Below are 17,314 nucleotides of genomic sequence, written 5' to 3'. Positions count from 1 at the left end.
ACAGTGTGTTTGGTGATTTGATGAAACGTTACTCTAGAATTTGTTCCTACTAGAGGGATCTATTGTCCTTTTCTGTTTCTGAATCAAGTGTAGTTATAAATTAGTGAGGAGATGGAAATAAAGCAGATCTTTGGTTTTAGATACATAGAATCCTAATATAAAAGGACTATCATAGTGACGGATTCCAAATTTCTACCCAAATACTCAATAAATTTTGACTGTAAAAGTTAAAACACAATGGTCTAAATTACCTCATATGTTTCTATGCAGGGCTTTTTCTGCAAATATAGAGTTTAGATAACTATTATATCAATTTATGACGTCTTTATGAGTGCAAGGCAACAACAGTATTCAGTAAGATGAAGCTAGTTACTGGAAATAACTGATATACAATATCATATTCAGAGTGCAGGGCTAGATTTTCTTCCTGAGGGCCCCTGAGACTGTGCCTTAAAGTTTCATTATTTCTGCAAGCAAAAGGAAATTAATCTGTGAACTGAACGTATGATTTAATTACGTTTACTGACACAAAACTGATTAAACTGAACTGATTAATAACAATTCAGAAAAAATAACCGTTTTAGTGATTTTCTCAGCTTTTCATTATGAGAAAACTTATGCTACACATTTTAATATTTTACATATGGAACAGTTACTTAGTTATTAAAGACATCGGCTCAGTTTTGGCTCACAGTGAGTCAGTCCATCCAAGACTTCTATGATATTCTCCACATATTCTTATGCATAACGAGTTAGTATAAATCATTATTAAGAAGGCCAAATCTCTTTGGGTTAACTTTAGCGAAATACTGACCTGGGGCGTTTCTGTCCTTTGATATCTCATATGAACTTTGGAGCTGACCTGCGTAGCTTCTTTGGCACAGCTTCTGGATTCCACTGCACACATCAGCGTCAGAGCGCAGAGATCGGTTCAGTTTGCGCAAATTTTGTCCTTACGCAGTCCTAACACTCTGAGTTGCGCGGAGCAGGAATGGAAGAGCCCAGCGGCATCCTGATTAAAGGGGGCAAAGTTGTGAACGAGGACTGCTCCGTGATCAGCGACGTCTACATCGAAAATGGGAAAATAGTTGCGGTTGGACTGAATCTTCAGATTCCAAAAAGAGTGCGAGTCATTGATGCCACCGATAAACTGGTGATCCCCGGCGGCATCGACACGCACACGCACATGGAACTGGCGTTCATGGGAACCAGAGCTGTGGACGACTTCCATATTGGAACCAAAGTAGTTTCATTTAAAATTAATCTGTCATTTTCATTTCATTTTGCTTGGCAAGATATGTTTGGCTATGTTTAGCAAACCAAAAAAGCTGGTAGTAAGAGTAATCACCTTCACCTATTATGAGTGGAAGTGGAAGTGCATGCGATGGATGCAAGTCCTATTTTGTTTTTTAATCAAAAGCTGAATTTGGAATTTGAGAGTAGAATCAAATTTCTGAAAAGAAGGAGAATATGGGACAAAATATGAATAAAACACTACAGTAACCTGAGAATCACCTCTGTCTTAAAACAGCATCAACATGCAGTTTTGCTCCATAAGTATTTGACAACAGCTTTAATTCAAGGAAACATTGTTTGTTCAGGCACCATTCACAAAGGTGATTGTTTTTAACATCTGGACTAGTATCCACACTCAAATCACTTTTTTTCCAGCATTTTCTACTTTACAGGTTAATCATTTACTTACTTCTCTGTGGTAATGTGTGCATTTCACCAGGCTGCTCTGGCAGGAGGGACCACAATGATCCTGGACTTTGTCATCCCCCAGAAGGGCAAGTCTCTTCTCGAGGCTCATGACCGCTGGCGTGAGATGGCTGATCCCAAAGTTTGCTGCGACTACTCGTTGCACGTTGCGGTCACATGGTGGAGTGACAAGGTGAATGAGAGTGAATCCTTTTGTTTTAGTATACTACTAGTATTTACTGTCTAGACACTAAAACTAGTGACACTAGGTCAAGTAGGTTTGCCCAGTCCAAATATTGCAGCCCCCTTTTCCCCAGAGCTCCATACATGTCTCCCTTATTACAATCATTTTTCTTTTTTAGGTCAAGAAAGAGATGGAGACTCTGGCCAGAGAGAAAGGAGTAAATTCCTTCAAGATGTTTATGGCCTATAAAGATGTGTTTATGCTGCAGGATTCTGAGCTATATGCTGCTTTTGCTCAGTGTAAGGAGGTCGGAGCCATAGCTCAGGTTCATGCTGAGAATGGAGATTTGATTGCAGAGGTTGGTGTGAACCACACAAAACAAATGAAAAAGAAGTTGCTTGTATTAATGAGCTACAATTTTTGTTTTTTTCTTACAGCTACTTATTGCCTATACTGTACAGGGGGAAAAAGTTGCTAATAGTAAAGTAGATCTGATATTTGACATTCCAAACTTAAGCAATATGGTTATTTTTTGTAAAATATCAAGAGTTTAACTTGAGAAATGAAATAGCTTAAGCGTGGTGAGATACTAAAGCTGAACAAAACCCTGTGTCATAACAACACAAGCCTATATGCTGTTTTTGATTTTCTGTCAGTGAAGGTTTTGTAAGTGCAGCTCAGGTAATCAGTGTCAGAGTATAAACACACCAGAGCCCAGAAGGAATGCTAAGTTAATGTTTCACCCTGACGGCAGCTAAGCTTCATTTTGTGTCCAAAGAATAACAAACACTGTGGCTGTGAGGAACAGAGAGGAACTGTGGTGCTGAATGAGGAAGACAGGAGCGGCAGAGAAGTATGTGAGAGTTGTGCAGGACATGTATGAGGACAGGGAAATAGTGGTGAGAAGTGCAGTGACAGAAGGGTTCAAGGTGGCGGTGGGATTACGTCAGGGATGGGCTCTGAGCCCCTTCTTGTTTGCAGTGGTGATGGATAGACTGACAGATGAGGTCAGCCAGGATGTTTGCACACAACATTGTGATCTATAGTGAGCATGCAGTAGGTATGTTCTGGAAAAGTATTAAAAGTTAGTAGAAGCAACACACATTACATTTGTGTGAATGAGAGGGAGACAGGTGGAAAGGTGAACATCCAAGGAGTAGTGGTAGTGAAGGCAAGATGAGTCTATGGATGGTCAGCGATTCAAAGCAATGGCACGAGAAGTAAGGAAGAGAGTACAGGCTGGATTAAGACGAATGTCAGTGATAATTTATGACAGAATGACAGAAGCATGAGTGAAAGGGAAGGTTTACAAGATGGTAGTGAGACCTGCTATGATGTATGGTTTGAAGACGGTAAAGCTAACAAAAAGACACAAGGTTGAGCCGGAGGTGTGCAGGGCTGAAGATTTTCATTGGCAGTGACCTGAAAGGACAAGATTAGAAATGAGTACATCAGAGCGACAGCTCAGGTTGAGCGGTTTGGAGACAAAGATAGAGAGACAGGTCTGAGATGGTTTGGACACGTGCTGAGGAGGGATAGTGGATATACTGGAACTTTGTGGAGCTACCAGGCAGGAGGGAAAGAGGAAGACCTCAGAGGAGGTTTATGGATGTAGTAAAGGAAGACATTCAGAGGACTGGTTTGACAGAAGAGGATAGGGATATGTTGGGATGGAGGCAGATGGTCTGCTGTTACCCCTGAAAGAAGAAGATGAAGAAGGTTGGTTGAAAGCCCTGTGACACGCGATGTTGGAGCAATGCCAAGGAAAAAGGATGAAATCCCGCTCATTATCTGTCACCAGAAACCTTCCCCACAGATATTTTGACAAGTTATGTCAGGATAAGCATAGGTATAATTAATAGCATCTATTCAGTTAAGGTGTTTAAGTTCCAGAGGGATAGGAATAGTCATGGTGGCTCACTGAATTGACATGAATTGGAAATTAATGATGTCATTTCTATTAATATTAGACAGAACTGCAGCTACATTCAGACAGTCAAAATCCCCACTATGAGAAAGATCTGTTATTTCTTATGTTTATTTTTCAACATTTTTTTTCAAGTGTCATGGCAAAAAACTACCACCAGGGGGAAGCAAATACTCAACAACAACTCATGTGGCTCTGCTGTTGCTCAGAGAAACATGAATACTGTATTATTGCTGCTTGGAAGTGTGTTAAATGTCTTGCCAGCACTACAGTAAGGCACTCACATGTAGTGAATAGTAGCAAATTTTATTTTAATCGAATCAATATAGATTCATCAAGTATAAATCCGACTGTCTTTGCCTGGTCAGTCCGTCTCTGCCTTGAAGTGACACTGTGCCGTGTTAACCTTCCATCTCCTTTAACCTTTAATCCTGACTTGTTGTCCATGCTGTGAACTGACAGGGGGCTAAGAAGATGCTGTCCATGGGCATCACAGGACCAGAGGGCCATGAACTGTGTCGGCCAGAAGAGGTGGAGGCCGAAGCCACCCAGCGAGCTATCACCATCGCCCATGCTGTCAACTGCCCGCTCTATGTGGTTCATGTCATGAGTAAATCTGCCGCCAAGGTTGTGTCTAACGCACGCAGAGATGGTGAGTGTGGACTCCTCCCACCTGCTGTTTAAAGAGGGTGAGGCTGAGAGGTGATGAGCTTCAAAACTGGTTTCAGTTTTCTTTGTTTTATGTTTTAATAAAATATTGAGTTATACAGTGTTTCCACATTTTGTTTTTTGTTGCCATGGCAAAAAAAAGCCACTGAGAATTTTATCTCAGCATGAGGTTTCTGATTGCTCTCGAGCAGATAAAGTATACTCGATTTTAGTAAACATCCAACACAGGTTTTTTCTTTCTTTCTTTCTGAACAGGGCGTGTAGTGTTTGGGGAGCCAGTTGCAGCTGGTTTGGGCACTGATGGTACCCACTATTGGCACAAAGACTGGGCCCGTGCTGCTGGTTTTGTCATGGGTCCTCCGCTTAGACCTGACCCCACCACACCTGGGTACCTTATGGACCTACTAGCTAAGTAGGTATAACTGAAAGTCCAGCAATATTGCTTGCTGGTGGTTTTTATTCAGTGCAGTGTGTGTTTTTTCCTGTCTCTCTCCCCGCACCCCCAACCAGTCGTGGCAGATGGCTGCCCCTCCCTGGGCCTGGTTCTGCTGGAGGTTTATTCCTGTTAAAAGGGAGTTTTTCCTTCCCACCTTCACCAAGTGGTTTCTCATAGGGTATAGTCAGATTGTTGGAATTTTTTCTCTATTGTTGTAGGGTCTTTACTTATATAAAACGCCTTGAAGCGACTGTTGTTGGGAGTTGGTGCTATATAAATGAAACTGAGTTGAACTGAAATTCAGTTCGGTTTGTATTTTGGCTACAGCTACAGATTTTTTAGGCTATGAGAGTATAGAAGTTCAGAATCCCACGTGATCCCACTCAGAAGCAGCTAATACAAATTTATCCAAATCAGACAAAATTTATGTTTGTGCTGGTTTATGCTGCTACAGTTTTTGTTTGTGCTGCTATCATTTTAAAAATATTAATAAAAGAACATTTCTGAAGAAATTTAAAAGCATGCCACTTGGTGCGTATCAGTTGGACCAGAATCAGAGGTTCTGTTGACGAGTTAGGTCCAGCAGGCCTCAGGTTGGACCATCAAACCCTAAACAGCTTAAAAAATACATAGTTTGTATCTGTCATTGTTCCATGTGATAAAAATACCCCAAAGATTGTTTGGTCAAATTGTTCATCCAAGGTCAACCAAATTGACCTTTGAGAAACTTTTATTAATATCTTTAAAATGATAGAGGCACAAAGAGCAATTTTTGCAGCGCAAACATTGAATACCACGTCTGTTGGATTTAAAGAAGGTGGGGATTTTAGCATTTTAGGATCATGTTCACATATGACATCTTTGCATGACAGAACTTTCACTTGCAATTTTGGATGGTACGACAAACTGTGTTAACAACAGTGATTTCTGGAAGTGTTTTTGAGGCTGTGCAGCTATTCCTATGACTGAATCATTCATGTTTTTAATGCGGCGCCGTCTGAAGGCCTGCAGATCAGGGACAACTAATATTAATTTTGAGCCTTATCGATTGTGCACTGAGATTTCTCCAGATTCTCAGAATCTTTTAGTTATATATTTTTCTGTAGATGATGAAATATTCAAAGCTTTAGCAATTATTAGGAAAATTATTCACAAATTGTTCCACAATTCGTACAGTTTTTTTTTTTCAGATTGGTGAACCTCTGCCCATCTTTACTAATGAGAAACTCTGCCTCTCTAAGATGCTCTTTCTATACCCAGTCTCATTACTGACTTTTGTCAATTAACTTAATTAGTTGCAAAATACGTTAGTTCCAAATTAGCTCAAAATGAACTAATATTTTCCATGAAATAGTAAAAATGTCTCAGTTTAAAAATTTGATGAGCTTTCTATATTCTATTGTGAATAAAATGAAGGTTTATAAGATTTGATAATTTTACATGCTGTCACAACTTTTTTGGGAATGAGGATTTAGAATTGACCACAGTGACCCTCAAGGTTACTGATACATTTTTTAGGTTATTCCATCATCAGTTTGGACATAACAATCTTTTTCCTTCTGTTAATTGTGCCAGTGATGATTTAAGCGTGACAGGGACGGACAACTGCACCTTCTCTGTGTGCCAGAAAGCCCTGGGCAAGGACGACTTCACCAAGATCCCTAACGGTGTGAACGGTGTCGAGGACAGAATGTCTGTCATCTGGGAAAAAGGAGTGGTTAGTACTAAGGATATACTCACTTTTTTAGTTGTCTTTTTTTAAAGCACCGGTTTCTTGACAACAAGTTTTAAAGATGCCATGTGGTTAATGTTCGCATAACAAAAAGTAGCAAATACACATTTTTGACTCTGTACCGGCCCATTTGCATTCATGACGTCGTGCCATGATGTTTAATGCTGGGTTACTGTTTTTACTATCAAATATTAATAATTCTACTTTTCTCACAATTATTTGGATGATATGCGTATTTCTTTTTTCCTGCAACACACAATAAACTCTCAGAGCTGCAGATGGCTGCACGATTGCAAGCACTGCATTTTCTGGCCATTGTTGTGGGGACTGTGTATCGGCTCAGCTGCCCCAAGGCCACTGGAAAGATTTACTTTGTGCAACAGTGCTTACAAATCACACATTAGATGATATTTTGGCAGAAATGAGTTGCTTGCAGCACAGTTAAGCACTGACCTTTTGTCTGCTAATTCTGTGTATTGTTGTCATCGAGTGTGGCCCCCTAACTCAAACTGGGTGCTTTGTGCATTTTCTCCTCCCCTCAGCATAGTGGCAAAATGGACGAGAATCGATTTGTGGCTGTCACCAGCAGCAACGCAGCAAAAATCTTCAACTTCTACCCGCAGAAAGGCCGAATCGCCAAGAACTCGGATGCTGATGTGGTTATATGGGACCCAAGGATGACCAGGTGAGAACTCCAGCTCAGGTCATTCAGCAGTCTGGAAGAAATCTTTAGAAATCGAGCAGTGAAAGAAAGCCCTCAGCTAATGTACGTAGTTTTAAAAGTGCATGATGAATGCAAATCCTGATGTTAAAAATGGTAACATCGCCACTGTCTCCATCACAGCTCCATCACACGGTGATGCTGAACCATTTGGCACACTTGAGAGCATGTCTTAAGGTTGTCAGGCACTTCACTAACTAAGATAAGGTTTTTAAGTTTAGCTGTAAAGCATGTAGGCCACAGATACAGGCACCTAAAAAGAGAAGAGCTATATCTTTCATCCTGTGCCACGTCAACACTAACGCACTCACTAACCCTCCACATAAGCTGATTACGTCTATGCTCCATCCAAAAGTCGGTGTATGTCATCACTTATCTATAGCTGCAAATTAAAGCATAACACAATTTACATATGAATGAAATTCATCACTCTATTAAAAAAAATCTTGAAATGGTTCCTTTTTTCTATGTTTGGTAATTTTATATTTTTAGTAAAAGATTTTAACACACTTACATAAGCTCCATCTACAAGGCATGAGTGAGACGATGCTGATGGGTCATGGTGAGAATTTTGAAACTGACGAATATTTCATGTGGGAGCTAAACCAATTTCCTTCGTGCAGAATACACGGCGTTATGGCTGTTTTCAGGAATGTGCTCAGAATATCGCAAAACTGGTCATGTGATTGTGTTGTATTATTTGAGCTGTTGTGTGAAGCACACGCACAAACGAAGACAGTTTGCATTCCAGCATCATGTGTACTGTAGCACAATCTTATATAACCTGGAAATAGCAATGCACCACTCTGATTGCTGAAGGATCTGGGCTGCGTCCCTCAGGGATCTAACCAACTGTGGATGTGAGTTGATGAAGAGCACATTGAACCCCAATGTAATTTCTGTAAATGAATTTACTGATAATAACACACACACACACACACACACACACACACACACACACACATGTCTGGTTTGCTATCCTCGTGGGGACATCCCATTGACATAATGCTTTCCCTAGCCCCTTACCCTAACCCTAACCATTAAAAATGAATGCCTAACCCTAACCCTTACCCTAAACCTAACCATAACCTAATTGTAACCCTGACAGTAAAACCGCATTTTGAGTGTGAAAATTGCTTTCAACCCCGAGGGGACCTGGATTTTGGTCCCCACGGTGCAGAAAGTCCCCACCAGGATAGTAAAAGTCAGATTTTGGTCCCCACCAGGATAGTACGAACCCGTACACACACACACACACACACACACACACACACACACACACAAAGATTGTGTCAGGGACCAATAAGTTGTTACTATGAAGTGCTTTGCAGTATGTCTTTCCTCTCTGACCTGTCACTCCTGGACATCACCTGTTTACTATGCTGTCCATTTAAGTTGTGTCTTTACCATATGTGCATGCCTGTGGAAGTCATAATGACTTTCAAGCATGAGAGCGCATTGTATTTGATTGCTGCACAGTGAATTCATCTGTGAAACTGTGTAATTAATTTGCCGTGAGCACAAGTGTCACTTCATAACATCCGGGACCAGGGGCCACAAACAGTTGCATAACCGCCTCCCCCCCACAAAAAAAACCAAATCCCTAGGAAGCTCACTCAGTTGACTTGTTTCTCATAATTGGGTGAGCTGAATAATGAGGACACATCTTGTTTTTGTCTGTGCACACTAGGCTGGTGTCTGGCTTCACAAATCCACAGGAAACATGTTTGTGAATGGAGAGTAAAAGGGGTCAATGAAAAAAAAAGAAAGAAAGACATCCGGTGCATTTCATGGAAGCAGCTGAGTCACACTTACTTTGCTGTTCCCTGCTGACTTGGTCTTTCACTCAAATATGATTTATTTGTTCGACATCATCAGTTTGTACTGTGCAAAGCATTCATACTTTTATTATGAAGAGATTTTCTACAGTTTACAGAAAGGCTCAGTCAAGTCCTAATCAACTTACTTCACGTAGTTGTGCAAATATACATTTTGTAACTTAAAGCTGCTGTGATCAGTCATTTTCTGCAGATTGCCCACTCCTCTCTCTCTTATATTTTTGTTTGTTGGTCCAGTCAATTCCAACTTTAAAAGTGACTTTGGTTTCAGTTTTTGATTGAATGGGGTCAAGTTAGTAATTATATGGAATCTGTCTGATAATACAGCCACAAATTCACATTAACTCCCATTAATTTGATACTGTATACATCAGAAATTCAGAAGTTTGTCAACATGCCTAAATATATTGGGTGAATCTCATGTGTTTGACTGATCATATACACCTGTTCAGCTACTGGTTGAACAGGTGTACCTTTTTCACATTTTAATCCAGAAACTAAAACCTAACAAACAAAGAAATTCTATAATTTCTTTATAAATCAAACCAGGCAAGCCCGTGTGAACTGTAGCCCCAGTTTCCTGTCCTTAGCTCACAGGCGTGGTACCCAATATGGTCTTCTGCTGCTGTAGGCCATCTGTTTCAAAGTTCGACATGTGTACATTTAACACCAGCATTGTCATTGTACACCATTTAAATTACTTTAATAATTTCTGCTACTAAACTCCATCACTGCTATGCTAAATTTATTTTGCTGAGAACTGAAAAATGTTGCCGCTCTTGTGTTTCTTTGTTCATATTTACCATCAGGCTCCAGCTTGCACAGTCTTTTTTTATATCTGGATACTGGCTATGCTGCAATATTATGTGGCAGTGCTCATGCAGCAGCCTTTGGATAGATGCCACAATAATGTAATAGGCAGCAGTGAAAATGTTGAGGTGCCTTTTTATTGTCTGAAAGAAGCTTAGTGTATGTGCTTAGTAAGCCTTTAAGAGCCTCACATGAGCAAAAGTTTTGAATAATACATTATATTACTGCTGCACAGTGAACAAACTGCAAGTACATCTTGGCCTGATTCAAACAGTTTCAGATGAGGATGGACTGCATTAAGTTTTCACAATAGATTTATCCTTTTCTTTGGTATTCAGAAAGCATCCAGCAATTATCTAACGCAGGCTACATGTGACCAATGAGTTCAGCTCATAAAAAGCCTCCACTGACTGTTTTTAAAGCCGCCAATGTATCTTTATGTAGGAAAATATCAGCCAAGACTCATCACCAGGCTGTGGACTACAACATCTTTGAGGGTATGGAGTGTCATGGGGTACCTGTCATTACCATCTCCAGAGGCAAAGTGGTGTATGAGGATGGGCAGCTGAAGGTGTCACCAGGACATGGCCAGTTCATCCACAGAAAACCATTTTCTGAGTTTGTTTACAAAAGAATCAAGCAGCGGGAGCAGGTTAGTAAAGCCTTAGCGTCAGAAGTGTCACTGAAGTTCCACATTTTTTGGATGTGAACTTAATGGGTAATGTATACACATACATATACAAAAGTGTTGCGATTTTGCAAAAACATTTGCTTTTAAAAAAATGCACTCAAAAAAATCAAGTTGACATCAAGCGATGATTAGCTGGTCCTGAAACAGAGATTCTGGGTTCATCCAGTTCTCATGAGAGGGTCCAAGAGTTCAAGCTGTATCACGATAGCTTTCATAGGTGAGTCTGAAAAATATCTTTAACACACAAAATATTCACACCATTTTTACACATCTGGTGTGTAAAAGCCTTTAGCCTAACTGTTCCCTCTTTTATTTACTATTTATGGTCAGTTGAGGTAAGCAAACTGGATGCTGGTTGTAGCGTCATATATGCTGTAAGCATAAAAATTTAGATTAAATTACCCAGAATATTGCAAATAACTATATCTCAATAAGATGAACTATACAGGAGACTACAGACTCAGGACACCGGGGTGTGATTTTGACTCAGTCTACTTCTGATATTTGCTAAAACTGATATTTTCCTGTGTCTATTCCAAGTGCAGATCATGAATTGCACAGAGGACATACACTGGCAGGACTGCTTAGCTGTAAAACACTTTTCGTAGTTAATTCAGAATTATGAACTTGAAGCAACCAGACTGGGAGTAGGTACCACGCACAGGATGACCTAATGTTTCTGTCTGTTTGTATTTGACCTGCAGGTGAGGAAACCTACAGCTGTGACCAGAAAGCCATATGAAGGCAAAGTCATTTCTGTCTGAACATATACCTGAGAACTTAAAGGGCACCTTAAATCTCCAACAGTGCAACCCAGAAGCTACCCATTGCACAAACAACAAGTGTTTTCTCAAAGACAACCTTCTTTGGAGTAGCTTTTTGCATTTCAAGCATATGAGGGTTATAACATGTTGAATTTCTGCCTGAGTCAATGCTCCGCTGGAAGAGGAAACTGAGTCACATACAGCTCTATCTGCAGCCAGCTCTGTTCAGTACACAGATCACAAAAACCAACTCTGCTGCTGCAAACTATACATTTATTACTAACACCATTATGTAATAACGCAACTCACCATAAGAAATGCAAATCAGGTTTATGCATGAGTTCCTGGTTAGTAAATGAAAAGTCTCTAAATAGAAAAAAAACCCAATTTCACTGTATATTGTGTTCTGTGCTCTACAACAATAGTAAATCAGCATTTTTAGTTGTGTGTAATTATGCCTGAGTTTTCTTCTTCACAGCATGTTTTTGCATTTTTTACCCCCCATCTTCTAAAATGCCAGTTGCCACTGGTAACAGAACTGTCTCTCACCCAAAAGCATCCTTTCCCTTTGATGAAATATTCATTAAAATACACTGACATGCATGCAGTAATAAGATTTACTCCACTGACCCAGACGGACTCTGTGTTTGCATATTCAGCAGGCTCACACATTATTATACACTCCATCTATGCCCATGTATGGACTGCATTCATTCCTTCTCGTGGTAAAAAAAGGTCTGCGGCTGTCATCGAGCATCATGTGGCAGCTTCCCATTGGGGCGGGCATGCTGGCGTGTTATTATGCCACAGGGCCAGTTGAGACATAGTGTGAGCTTATCAGGTTGCCACACGGGTCAGTGGTAGTATGTGAGTCACAGAATGCCTACTCATCCTCAAGCAAGAATGCTTCTTTCCTCTTTTCTTAAACGGTGCAAAGGATGGTTGGGGGATGGCGGGGTATTGTACAGTGAATGGTGAGCCTATTTAAAATGGTGACCTGACTCCATTTCAATACAAGTTAACACAAAAATTATAATTATAACTTGGGTTTTCAAGCTTTAAACACAGAGGAAGTGATTCATGCTAAATATTTACACTTTAACTAGTGTAACCCAAAGTATTTTTTAAGTGATCACAGTATTTCTAAGAATCAGGTTTTGCCAAACATGGTGATATCAATTAGTCTTGCTAACTGTAACAGCAATGAAAATGTTTAACCTGCAGTTGAAGAGGTATACTTAACTAACCAAAGTATGGGAGTAACTCAAAGTATCTATTATTCTAGTATTCTGAACTTCAAGCTGAGCATCAGAATGGTGAAGAAAGACCTTTCAAATGACTTACTCAAATAACCACTCAACCAAATGGCTATTGGTTGGATAACAGTGTAACACCATTGTTATAGCTGGTTCCAGCCTGATATGTGCCATGTCACAAGGCTGAAACAATCTCAACCTGGTGTCTTGAAAATGACAGTGAGTTCACTGTACATAAATGGCCTGCATAGTCACCAGATCTCAGGCCAAAAGGGCACCTTTGGGATGTGGTGGAACCAAAGCTTGCATCACTGATGTGCAGCTGACAAATCTTAAGCAACGGCATGGTCCTGTCATGTTAATATGGAGCAAAATCTCTGTGGAATGTTTCCAGCACTTTGTTGAGTCTGTGCCGTGAGGAATGAAGGTAAAAGGGCATCTACCTTTGCAAGGTATACCTAATGTAGTGGCTACTAAGGATATGTTCTCACTTTGCCAGAAATTATATATTAAGTAAATATATTAATCATGACTTTCCTCAATCCTACAAGGCTGAGCCAGTGGTGACGCCAACTGCAGCTGAGTGATATGATTTGAGCATACTACTAAGTAGCGTGTGTGTACCACTAATTATTTAAGTACACGGAATGATAGTAAATATACTGAGCATGTAGTGTATAGTATAGGATTTCTACTACTTAAAACATCTGTCATAAGCTGTTAAATAAAGGAAGTTTTTTTTTTTTTTTTGCAAAATATTAATGCATAATGAACAAACACACCCTAAGGGATTTCTCAAAACTGTGTATATACCAATAAGACAGTAATAAACTAATAGTATTTACCTGTATTTAGTATTTACCCTGAGGAATACACATTAATAGCAGTTTTTACCTTTCCCTATTCACACATCACTGCATTTCTCACCTGTCACAGTCTGCATTATAAAGTCAGTAGGCTGTGACCTGTCCCTATGCTGAGTGAAGAAACAGCACCTGCATGATGCTAATGAACAGTGACAGTGCATAAGTAGGAAGAGGACAGTGCTGCTCACTGCACATGCAAAGGACATCTGTCTTAGATTATGTAAGCAAATATCGCTGTTCTACATTCTGCACAGAGGTAAAATGCAGAAGCCTGTGAGGTTATAACTGTGGTTTCTTTATTTGATATTTTATGTAACAAACATAATTAGGTGTTTATTCATATCAGGAATGACTGCAACCATCACAACTGATAGTTTGGGGTTGATTCATAATAAAATTCTTCCTCTGTCATGTTATATAATGAACATGATGTAATAGGTAAGTAATAGGTATGTATTTCCTATTGCTGAGAGCTCATTGCAGCTCTGATGAATCAAGGTAATACCGCTTAGCTTATGGTCTTTAATTGCTCCACGGTTACCACAATCATCAATTAGTAGACTGAGCTGTCATGTGATGCCATAAATCGTAGTATACTGCTCTAGTTTTCTGAATAATAATGACACAGTAGGTGGTGGATTACAGGTGAGAACTGGGGCACAAAGTCAGAGTACATATTTATTCTGATAAGTGTTAAATATAAAATAAAACAATTGCGGAGAAATGGTTCACAGAAGCACAGTTGTGCCTACAGTCATACCAGCACTGAGGTCAGCCTGCTGAATACTCACAGTGATGATGCTTATATGCTAATGTTCAGCAAGTATAATGTGCATTATGTACTGTCTTTGTTAAGTGTGCTGAAAAAAAAAGACTAATTAGCACTAACCCAAACTACTGCATATAATCCACATTAGGTATTAAACCATCAAGAGAATTAATACCTTATGTGGCTAACACCTGTACCCATGTCATTTCACTTACAGTACAATCATAAGATGGTGCTAGAGAAAAAGTCAGATGTTGTTGTACTGGTTTATTCAGAAGTTTTGGAGGTATTCCAGCTTTACTGAAAATAATCAACAAGCGGTAAACTAGCAAGATGTGCATGATGAACTTTCTATTACTTAAATATCCTTTTCTATCTTCCGGTACGTAAAATGACTTACAGTCATAATGTTAATAATGTGTGTCTCCTAAAGTACCAAGAAGTTGGGCAAGGTTAAGCCTCTCCAAAATACGGCTCGTGGCGCAAAATGTATATTCACACTTACGAGGTACTCAGTGGATAGGTATTGTTTGTTTTTCTGCTAAACCAACAAAAGTTTCTGAACTAAGTATAGTATATAGTAGTAGTATACTTACCTTACCTCAAAAAAACCTGACTTGTTACTCCTTTATTTTCATATATATTTAAGTATTGGTAACTAAGAACAATTATGATGTATTTTGAAATAACATACATTGAAAGTTTTCTATATGTCCACCCTAGGCACTGATTTTATATTAGGATTTAAAAATCTAGGTGGTATTGGTATGGCGAGTAGCCTTCAGTAATATTAATAAATCACACAGCAAAAGTACATTCATGTAGTTGTAAAAAGCATGACAATATAGTAAGTAATCAAAGTATTCAGAGTAACTTAACGAAATACGTTACAAACTACATTTTGGGGCATGTATTCTGTAATCTGTAGTGGAATAAATTTTAAAAGTACCCTTACCAACACTGGGGATGGTTAAAACATCACTCTTAGATGCACCCTGGCTAGATGTAGAGCAGGCACTATGCAATAATATAGCAATAATATAGAGATTTCGGACCTACCATTTATCAGCTCAAAGACCAACCTACATGTATGTTTTAAAAGAGTCAACATCAGCTCTTCTCTGACAGCACAATGGGAGTTTCTAAAAATGACTGAGTCTTCATTAATCCCATGCAAATGTACACCTATCTGGAACAAAACTGACATACTACAAAAAAATAATATGATTAACCTCCCAGATTGGAGTCGTAAAGGAATTAAATCCTTGGAACATATATTAGAAGGAGGACTTTATTCCATTTGACAGACTAGTTGTACAGTGTGGGATTAACAAGAAAGGATTTTTAGAATATCAACAAATTAAATTTATAATAAAAAAAAATGTAAGCCTAATCAAGTTGAATTACAAACACCATCAAGTGTGGTACAATTTCTTAATCTTAAAACCCCAAATTACTGTCTAAAATATACTGGACACTCTCCAAAATAGATGAATCAATATCCCTTTGCAAAATGGGAAGTGGATTTATCAGTCATCTTAGACCAAAACGTCTGTTCCAGTCTACAATTAATACAATACAAAATACTACATAGAGTGCACTATACAGGTCAACGGATATTCAAGATGGGCTTTACATCTTCTAACAACTGCTCACACTGTCAAGGCAATAAACCTGACAGTTACATCCACGCTGTTTGGTTCTGCCCACCAGTTCAGAGGTTTTGGTGCTGGATATGTGAAGACTTATCAAAGTATCTGAAATGTAACATTCCAGACTTCCCTCTAGTCTGCTTGTTGGGCATCTTGGATGATGTCACTACATAGATGAATACAGCCCACATGGTTCTCACCAACCTATGCATTGCCATGATAACTGTCCTCATGAACTGGAAAAATAAAAATAATCCTAATTCTAACCATTATAGAGACCGTCTGAAAGATCATATTAGTCTTCCCGCCTTCATTATTGCGCTTGATGTGGGGGTAGGTACAGGCTTGGGGTGTCTGGGGATTCTTGGGGGACTCAACCTGGGGGCTGTGGTACTGAACTGAATGGGGATCTGTGGCTCTTGGGTGGTGTTTTCCTGGTGGTTGCCTGCAGCAGGGCTGGAGGAGGGTCTGTGCTGGCGGTCGAAGGTTACTGACCTGGTAGTCTAGCTGAACTCTGGGTGGGTCTAGAGTGGACTTGGGGTTCTGGGCGTGCTAAGCCTCCAGGCTGGGGCTCTGGCTGGACCTTTGGGGCTTGGGTCCTGGTTGGTGTGTCACCGAGGTTGTGGGCGGGTGCATGCACGGAGGCCCAACCCTGGTGCGGGGGGCCTCTGGTGCATCGATGGAACTGGGGGCCGCTTCAGCTGGTGGGGAGGTTGTTGTCGTTTTGCTTGTTTTCTTCTTTTAGCAGATTTGTAGTGTCTTTTCTCACTGTCCCTCTTCCCCTCTGTTAATCTTTCCCTCTCCTTTTCTTGAACTTCTCCTGTCTGCGTCTTTCCCTTTCTTATCCCCCGGTCGTGTCTGTTCCAACTGTAATAACTTAAAACTTTAAATACATAAATAAATAAATAAATAAAGATCAGTCAAGTGGACCAGTATGGTAAAGCTGTAATGATCCACTTGGGAAAACAAATCTGCTGGGCATTTTTCTTGGCCTTCAGACAATAATTCTGAGTGCTACAGTGCCGGACAGGACAGGGAAAAAAAAGAAAAAAGAAAAAGAATAACAAAGGTTTACTTTTTTATGCAGAGAATGGGCTTAAGTAGAATGGTCTCCCTCTCCCAATTAGCAGCTTAATAAAAAACAAAAGGAAACCAATAATATAATTATTATAATAAATAAATATTGTTGGATCTCCACACTGCCATGGTGCAAGATACCAATACATTCTTATCGTGCCAGATAATGATGTTTTATCAAACACGGTTGAATGTCAGACATACGTAGAAGGTGCTCTTGG

At 39.7% G+C, this 17,314-nt stretch overlaps 1 protein-coding gene across 1 annotated transcript; it reads left to right on the top strand.

Annotated features, from left to right (window-relative positions):
• Window positions 1-991: 991 nt before the first annotated feature.
• Window positions 992-11,473, top strand: dpys (dihydropyrimidinase). The gene is made up of 9 exons (XM_063486678.1): window positions 992-1,243; window positions 1,736-1,894; window positions 2,064-2,243; window positions 4,275-4,464; window positions 4,737-4,893; window positions 6,493-6,634; window positions 7,192-7,334; window positions 10,463-10,670; window positions 11,414-11,473. The coding sequence occupies exons 1-9, from the start codon at window positions 992-994 to the stop codon at window positions 11,471-11,473; spliced, it is 1,491 nt and encodes a 496-aa protein (XP_063342748.1).
• Window positions 11,474-17,314: the final 5,841 nt, after the last annotated feature.

Source organism: Pelmatolapia mariae, linkage group LG10_11, assembly GCF_036321145.2.
Source record: "Pelmatolapia mariae isolate MD_Pm_ZW linkage group LG10_11, Pm_UMD_F_2, whole genome shotgun sequence".
In the NCBI taxonomy this organism is placed as follows: Eukaryota; Metazoa; Chordata; class Actinopteri; order Cichliformes; family Cichlidae; genus Pelmatolapia; species Pelmatolapia mariae.
Note: the sequence above shows the minus strand (reverse complement) of the source record. Positions and strands in the feature narration are given on the sequence as shown.